This window comes from Antechinus flavipes, chromosome 4 (genome assembly GCF_016432865.1).
Source record: "Antechinus flavipes isolate AdamAnt ecotype Samford, QLD, Australia chromosome 4, AdamAnt_v2, whole genome shotgun sequence".
Taxonomy (NCBI): Eukaryota; Metazoa; Chordata; class Mammalia; order Dasyuromorphia; family Dasyuridae; genus Antechinus; species Antechinus flavipes.
Genome location: NC_067401.1, coordinates 196,919,951 through 196,928,637, shown reverse-complemented (window position 1 = coordinate 196,928,637; position 8,687 = coordinate 196,919,951). Strand labels below are relative to the sequence as shown.

The 8,687-nt window shown below is 48.7% G+C and overlaps 1 protein-coding gene across 1 annotated transcript; it reads right to left on the bottom strand.

Moving 5' to 3' along the window:
• Positions 1-414: 414 nt before the first annotated feature.
• Positions 415-7,225, bottom strand: PIM1 (Pim-1 proto-oncogene, serine/threonine kinase). The gene is made up of 6 exons (XM_051996807.1): positions 6,405-7,225; positions 6,027-6,133; positions 5,765-5,815; positions 5,276-5,642; positions 3,056-3,232; positions 415-2,121 (listed from the first exon to the last, which is right to left on the bottom strand). The coding sequence occupies exons 1-6, from the start codon at positions 6,484-6,486 to the stop codon at positions 1,964-1,966; spliced, it is 942 nt and encodes a 313-aa protein (XP_051852767.1). The 5' UTR covers positions 6,487-7,225; the 3' UTR covers positions 415-1,963.
• Between the last annotated feature and the right edge of the window lie 1,462 nt (positions 7,226-8,687).

The following is an 8,687-nucleotide window of genomic DNA, read 5'->3' as shown; positions in this document are numbered from 1 at the left end:
GCAACCTAACCAGAGGGTGTCTAGAACAAGGAGAAAGGTTGAGGAACATGCTAAACACTTTTTAGGATGTCTGATCTGACAATACACCAACACCAAGAAGCTGGTGGTTTAAATGAGCCCATCTAACCTACCAGAAGTGATAAACCACTCTGGATTAAGTTTTGACTCTCTGGAAACAATCCCAAAAGGGGTAGAGAGTAGAGCAAAGCTACCACTGTGCCTTCTCATAACCTTCAGGTCCACTGTCTTCCCTTTGCCCAGCTGCCAAGGTCCTATTGTGTTTCTAAATCTAAGTTTAAATTTAAGTTTGCTCATCTGTGTGTAGAAACCTACTTCCTTCAATCCTAGGAACTAGTCCAGCATCACTCAATGAACTGTTTGGGTACAGAATGGTTCAATGGTGAGAGCCACAGGTTAAGACAAAAGGATTTTTATTTAAAAACAGCATGTATAAAAAAAAAAAATAAGATCTTCTTTAATCCCCCTGTACAGTATTACACTTGATAAAACCAGCAGGCTACGTGCTGTTTTCAAACAGCCCCAGAATCTGGAAGGCGAGCACGCGCACACACACCACATACACCACCATCCAGAAGGGTTATATACACAAAGCAAAATGCCCCTCCCCCATTACCCATGGAAACTAGACACATGTGTGCAGGTGAGGGGAACAAAGGCAGTCCGTCCAGAAGCTGCAGACAGCTGTCTGGCCCGGGTCCTGTGACTCCAGGCAGCGCCGAGGCAGACAGAGCAAGGACTGGCGGGCCCCCCCCTTCCCATCCCCCACACATACACACCAATCCCCACCCCGAGAAGGTCCCCAAGTTGGAGGAGAGAAAAGGAGGAAAAGAAAATCAGGACGGGCAGCCGTGGAAAGCTGGGGAGAAGGAGGGAGGCGGGGAGAGAAAAGGGGGTGACAAGCTGAGAACCAAATAAATAAATAAATAAATACATAACATTGACCTCCAGGTTAGGATGCGGGTTTTTTTTTTAAACAAAAAAAGAGAAAGGGAGAAAGAGAAAGAAAGAGAAAGAGAGGGGAAAAAAAAAGAAATAACTTAAAAAGGCAAAAATTCAACAAAAAATTCCAAACAACTACAATCTTTTTTACACTAATGTGCCAAATGTACACACACATTTACAGTTTTTTCTTTTCCTGCTGAGTTGCATTGTCTGTGCGTTTTTTTTTTTTTTCTCTTGAGGTCTTGGCTTTGAAACATTTAAGTTAACAACCAAGGAGGAAGACCAGTTCTAAAGTTTTCCTACAGGAGGCAGAAATTGGGCAGGTGAGGTGGCTCAGTGTTTGGCCCCACAGCTTCTTCCATGGCACCTTTCTTATGGATTGAGGAGGGAGAGAGGGGAATTTGGGGAGGTGAAAGAGAGAAGAGGGAACCCAACCCAAGCAGATTTTTTTGGAGAAGCAGCAGGTAGAGGGCAAATTCCAGTATTTCTCCCAGCATAGCCGGAGTCACCACAGAAGGCACTCTGAAGAGTTGGAAGGGGTGACAGTGACGAAATACAATGTTATTCAATTCAGTCCTATCCTATTTTCCCCCCTTTCCAACCCTTCCCCCCACCCCCACCCTTTTTTTCCTCCAACCCTCCCAGCATTCAGTAGAACTCTATAGGTTAGGAAATCAGTCTCAGCCCAGGGCTGAAGCCTCCAGGTTTCTGTAGTGTTGGGAAACACTAGTAACCTGAGGGAAGTGGTAAGGGGAAAATCCTTAGAAGGCCCAGGCCACCTGGGATGGAGTTGTTTCTCCTAGTTAGGAGGCAGCCTCCAGGGAGCTTGGGTCTGGAATGAGCTATGAATTGTTGTTCCTGTAACAAGCAAGGCCCTGCTTGATTCCAAGAGTCATTGGTACTTGGGAAGTGGGAGAAGGGAGGAAGCTTCCCCTGCCTCTCTGCCCCTTGAACATCAGTGAGGAGGTGGAGGGGTGGGGAGGAGCCTGAAGAGAGGCTATTATTTGCTGGACTCTGGCATCAGGCTGTGTAGGTGGATCTCTGCTGTCTCCTGGGGCATGAGCACATCTTGCATCCATGGATGGCTCTGGATCTCTTCAAAGGATGGTCGATCTGATGGTCTCAGAGCCAAGCACCACTTAATGAGATGCTGACATTCTGCATAAGGCAAAGGAGGCAGGTGGTGATTAATAGGAGGAGTGACAACTTGGCTTAGCAATGCAGTCTGCCCAGCTTTGTTATAAGAGGACAGGTATAAAAAGCCAAATCTGGGTGTGGTGACCCCTTCAGCTCTGCTAAGGCTCCCCTTACTGGAAGATCAACCCTGTTTGTTCTTTACTTAAAAGGTATTAATTAATACCTGCATCTTTCAGATAGATGCCTTAGTGGGGGGGGAGGGGGAAAGAAGCATCTTTCCTTAATCATTTCTAAATTTTTATTGGTATCATTAATCAAAAGATCATGTAGCCCACAATTCTACCCCCATCAGAAACAGAAAAAAACTTAAGATAAAGAACCAATAAAATGAAATTAGTCATTCGTGGCAGAAATATTACTATATTAGAAACAGTTAATAATTTCCAAAAGACTACCTGGACCACTTTTAAAGAATCTGTAACTGCCTTTAAGTTCCTTTACTCTGGCACTGTATCAAGAATAAAAACTATTAGGCCTATATTTAAATATAAGAACTTAAAACTTCCAAATAATCTAGGGTGTTGCTTGTTTTTTTTTTTTTTTTAATAAGATGACTCACTCGTGCTAATGAACAAACCACATGGTTTTAGTTACAAAAGAAAGCAAAATAGACTAGTTTCTTCCTGGGTCCAGGTATGAAGTATGAATCACCAATCTAGTGCTACACCATCCCTGAGGTCCTAGGCCTGTTTTGAATCATCTATATGTGGAGTTAGACAGGATGCAGGTGCTAATTTGTCTAGAAAGCCATTTATACTAGATTCAAAAATTTCCCCAGTTTAAAAGGGAACAAATTTTTTAATACCCATCTACAGATAAGATATATATGTACGTGTTTGTATATGTATATATGTTGTCTAAACAAGTTGGGTTTTTCCCTTTTTTTTAAAGTTACCTGAAGAGATTCTTTGCCTGAAGAACACCTGGCCCCGGATAATTTCCTCATCATGTTCAAAGGGAATATCGCCACAGACCATATCATACAACAAGATCCCCAGGGACCACACTGCTGCAGACCTGCCATGGTATCGGTGGTAACGGATCCACTCTGGTGGGCTGTACACCCGGGTCCCTACAAAGACACCATGGAAAATCAGTAAGGGAAAAAATGCTATTTTTTTTAATCAAAGAGAAATAAGAATGGTACATAGTTGCTCTAACTCAAGCATTTCATACCAGATACTGTGGGTGCTAAGTATTTGTTAAGGATTAATAAGAGTAGGTGGTTTATGGTATTTCCCGGATGTCTAACAATAAACTGAAGTTCTTTAAAAATTTGCTGAATTTGGAACTAACTTTTAAAAAAAATAAATACTACAAATAATTTTTTAAAAAAGGAAAATCTAAGACTTTTTAAAGTTCCTTTCCTCTCTGGCACCAACATCAAGAACTGAAAACATGTGTTTAAACATAAGAATTTAAACTTTCAAATAATTCAGGATGTTATATTATTTCATATTTCAATAACTTTTTTTTTAATCTTGTGCTGAAGGAGAAGTAAAAACTCTTTTTTGTAGACAGGGAAACTGAGGCTCGGAAAGGTTACATAATTTGACCAGAGAATTGGTAAATTCCTCTGTGGTAAAATTAAGATTTGGGCTAGATATTTCTAAACCCCTCTTTCCAAAATAAATGGCAAGATTTCCCCTGGAAGGGGAGACCACCCATAAAAATCATGGTAAGTTTTAAGGAAATCAGACCTATTTACAACCCAACTATTTCTAAAACTAAATTCAAACGTTGCCAAGACTTGACTCTCACCCAAATTGGTACACTTCCATGACATCAGAAATTGGGTTCCTGTGCCCTTGTAAATGCTTTTATGCCCAGAGCATGTGCTTAACCTAAGCCCACGCCCTCTTCTCTGTTACCTCCTCCTCCTCTCCTCCCCAGGCAGGAAGAGTAGGCTGAGGTCAGAGCTGTAGGGCCGGTTTCTAGGCCACGTGATTCCTGTTTACAAACTTTGGATAGTAAAAAAAAAAAAAAAGAAAAAGAAAAAGAAAAAAGCACACCCCAGCTTCTTGCTCACCAGGGGGCAGCAGAGGCTTGGAAAGGTGGGAGGGTCCTGCCAGCCATTAACTGTGAAATACAAAAAATGCAGCCCAGGCCCAGCATCTTCCAAGGGCAAATAAACACAAACCGCAAGACCGAGTCACCGGTTTTGAAAGTCAGCAGTTTGTTAGCTTAAGCCTCTCAGATCATTACCCACCCTCCTATTCTTTGATGTCAAGTGTGTAGGGAAGCTCCCACATTCTTCCCTGCTGCAGAAAGGACCAGCCCCAAACCCCTCCCCTTACCCTAATGCCTCTATTTGGCACCGAGAGGGGAGAGTTGTAAGATCAAGTGAGAAGGGGTGGAGGCGGGGGTAAGAATGAACTCATTTTAAAATCTACAGATCTTATTTCACAACATTCATCCCTGGACCGAAAAACAAAAACAAACTACCACCTTTACCAGCAAAATGAATAATTTAGTGAAATGACAAGAGAACAGTTTCTCTTTCCAGATTGACTCTACTAAATCAAAAGAAAAAATAAAGGGAGACCCACCCACAAGAAACTATCAATAAATTCCTCTTCTTTTCGAATGCTCTTCTCCTTCTCTAGGCACTCCTCCTTAACACCCCTCAATGTTTGGGAAACTGGGTCAGGATTTTCAAATCTGGGCTATGACAAGTCAGGTTTAGTTGAACCCTGTCTCTTATCCACAGAAAAGAGACTTGAGACCCAGTGAACTGGAAAGGTTAGGGAAGGAACATCACTACTGAGATTCTTGCTGGAAACATTACAGATTCAACAGAGGTAAAACTCACTCCTTTCTGATAGCTTGCAAAGCCCTTAAGGCTATATTGGTTGGTCTTTCATTAAGCACCCAGGAGAACTACAAAGGTTTGGATATCTTTTTTTCACCCTACCCCCAAGAAGCAGCCCCTTAAGCAGCCACAGCCCGATTTCTTCCAGCTAGGCAAGATGACCTTTGGAAAAAGGTCGAGGAGAAAAGCCGCAAAGAAGGCCCCTCTGGATGGGGACAGTTCCAGGTCAGAATAATGCTGCTGTATTTAGCCAGCACCTGCTTTTTCCCAGTGTCCCTAAGAGACCAAGGGGTTTCCACTCACCATCAAAGTCAGTGTAGACTGTGTCCTTAAGCAATGCCCCGGATCCGAAGTCAATCAGCTTGAGCTCCCCCCGGTTCAGGTCGATGAGAATATTTTCATCCTTGATGTCTCGGTGCAACACCCCGCAACTGTGGCAATGTCTGACAGCCTCCAGCACCTGCCAAAAGAAGCTTCGGGCCAGCTCCTCCTGCAGGGCTCCCCTTTCCGTAATAAAGTCAAAGAGATCCTGGACTGGATCCGGACGCTCTAGCACCAGGATGAAGCTGTCGGGCCTCTCGAACCAGTCCAGAAGTCGGATGACCCCAGGAAACCCCGAGCTCACTTTCTTCAAAAGGAGGATTTCCATGGGCACTCGGTTACCATTGGGCTGCGGGAAGATTCACGAGTTAGGAGAGGTGGGGCGGGAACTAGGGGAAACACACGGATAGAGACGCGCTCATTTCCCCCCCACCAAAAAAAAAAAAAAAGATACCGGTCCCAGGCACTTACCAACTCCCCCCAGTCTGAGATCCTATCTCGGTCCACGTGCTTGATAGCCACCTGCAAAGCCCCCAAAGAGAAGGACCTCAGGTTACCGCCAAACCCACTCACCCAGACCTTCCCTCGCCAAGAGTTCTTTCCACATCCCCCGCAACCCCCACCGCGCCGCCCCCGCCCTGAGCCAAGGGTTTCGGGGAAACCCAGGACTAGGCAGGGTTTTGGGGGCAAGAGTTAAGGAGAGGGCTCCCCGGCGTTTTTAGAACCCACTTACCGGTGCGCCATCTGCTATCCGGGTGCCCGAGTAGACAGACCCAAAGCCACCGCTGCCGAGCAGTGGGCCCACCTGGTACTGCTTCTCCAGGGGCTCTTTTTCTTTCCCTTCGGAGGAAGATGCACCGTCAGAGACTATTTGAAGCTGCTCCCTACCCACCCACCCATCTATCCATCCGTCAGCCCGTTCGTCCATCAATCCTTCCATCTATCTATCCATCAGTCTCTAGATCACCTTTTCTCTCCCAATCCTTCCTTTCCCTAAGTGTCCTTCTCGCCGGTTCTGCCGGCGTGCATGCTCTCCTTTCTACTGTCTTCCCTTCCCCGTCGGTTCGGTCCAGTCCAGGTCCCCGCCCTCCACGCCAGGGAGGGTCCTCACCGGGAGGCAGCTTGGCCGAATGCAGCTCCACGCAGGGCCCGGAGCACAGGTGAGCCAGAGAGTTGATCTTGGACAGGAGCATCCCCGGGTACAGGGGTGACAAGACGATGGACTGGACGCTACCGGGGCTGGGCGGAGGGTGGGGAAGCTGGCGGGGATTGGGGTGGGGGCGCTGCCGGGGCGGTTGCTTGGCGGGATCAGTGTGCCGCAGCAGAGCCCGCGGCGCTGCGGTGCAGAGCTCGTCGCTGCAGAAGGCTACCCGTTCCTGCTGCTGCAGCTGCTCCTGCGGCGGCTGCTGCTCCTGCTGCTGCTCCTCCTGCGGCTGTTCGGGCTGCTGCTGCTGCTGCTGCTGCCGCCGCTGCTCCTGCTGCTGCCGCCGCTGCTGCTGCTGCTGCTGCCGCCGCCACTGCTGCTGCTGCCGCTGCTGCTGCCGCCGCCGTCGCCTCAGCCTGTGTAGTCGCCGCCGCGGTTCCCGATGTTTCTTAGACTTCTTCCGCCGTCGCCGCCGCCGCCGCCACCGCCGCTTCTGCCGCCGCCGCCGCCGCCGCCGCAGACGCCCGGCTCGCCCGGCAGCCAGGAGTAAAGGGGGCGTAGCGCGCGGAAGGGGGGGGGCGCGCTGGCAGGCGGGCGAGCGGGCGGGGCTTCTCCGGGAGGCTGGGCGGGGTGGGCGGGGGCGGGGCGCCCGGCTGCCGAGTCGGTGGTGGGAAGAAAAGGGGGGTGGGGAAAGCAGCTGGGAAGGAGAATTCCCCACCGCACCGCCGGCACGACCAAACCCCGCCCCCGCAAGGCTGCCCCCAGCCAACCAGAGCCCAGCGGATCTGCATAAAGCAAATGCCCCGCCCCCAAAGGCCCCCTCCCCCCTACCGTCAGAATGGTAGCTACGCCGCCTCGACGTGGCGGGAAGGAAAAGGCGCCAAAATGGAGGGGGAGGGGCGAGAGAAGTGCGGGCTCAGAGAGGAGGAGGCGGGAGCAGGGTGCAGGGCCACGGGGAGGAAGGATGGGGAGGGGCTTATCAATTCAAACCCAAACAATAACAAAAGCCATCAAAGGAAGCTTGAGGTCTGCCCACCTCTCTGTCTCAGTCTCTCTGTCTCTCTGCTTCCTTCCCTACCTCCCCCTTTTCTCTGTCCCTTCCCTCCCCTTCTCCCCCTTTCCCTCTCTTTGCCTTCCCCCTCTTTCCCTCTCTTCCTTCTTTCTCTTTCTCCGGCTCTTTTCCATCTTTGCCTCATTCTCTTTATGCAATAGAGCCTTGGGGTCAGACTTTTACAATGGACCAAGTTCGGTGCCGATTACATCTATCAGTCGAGATGGCAGTGGATGGAGAATGGGAGAATAGGGGGGTTGGGTGTGTAAATCGAGCAGGGTGGTCGGGGAGTGTCGTGTGTGTGTGTGTGTGTGACCTCCTTGTCTGCTCTGGCTGGTTTCAGTGGACGAGGGGTTTGCTCCACATGATCCTGTATTTGAAGGGCAAGCGCCCGGTGGTGCGGGTGAGGGGGTGGAGGGTGACACTGCAGGGCTGCAGGGCCGTGAGTCATGAAAGGAGTGAGGATGTCTCATAGGTCTTTGGAACAAAAGTGGGTTTAGAACTCCCTAAACCAAGGAGAAGGTTATTTATCCATCAGAATGATTTCAGCCTTTCAGAAAAGGTGACATTTAAATACTTTTTACCATTAAGAAGAAAAACGATGACCAAGATACCCGTCATCCTCGCCTCCATTCTAAATGCCGTTCACACTGGGTTCTGTGCGGGGTGTGGTGGGAGTGGGATATCGCGCTTCTCCGAAATAGAGTCCTAGCCTTGGGGATTTGAATCTCCTGATTTCATTCACATTTTTCACCTCCCTCCCCCACCCTGACCACACCCAGCTTTGTTGCTACTACAGAGCTCATCTCTAGCCTTCTCCCGCACTACCTTCCAGATTGTTTGCAAACTGCTAACAAAGTGCAAAACGAACGTTTGAATTTTCACTTTCTTTTGATTTTTCCTCCTTGATTAAGAGGATGTTTAACCAAGAAATGGACTGAGTTAAGATTACGGTCGAGCGCCGGTGAAAAATTAGCACTTCAATTAGGACTCCACGAGTCTGAAACTGAATTCAGCAAGCGTGCCTCCGCCCGAAACCCTCCCGCAAACTGCTACTGTAGAAGGAATCGTCACTGACTCACCTTTCTCCCTTTATTCCTTCTCCCCACCCGCATCCAGTCAGTTTTCTAACCTTGTCGTTTCTATCTGCACACCATCCCTCAGTTCCCTTCATTCTCCTCACATAGAACTACTCTTTG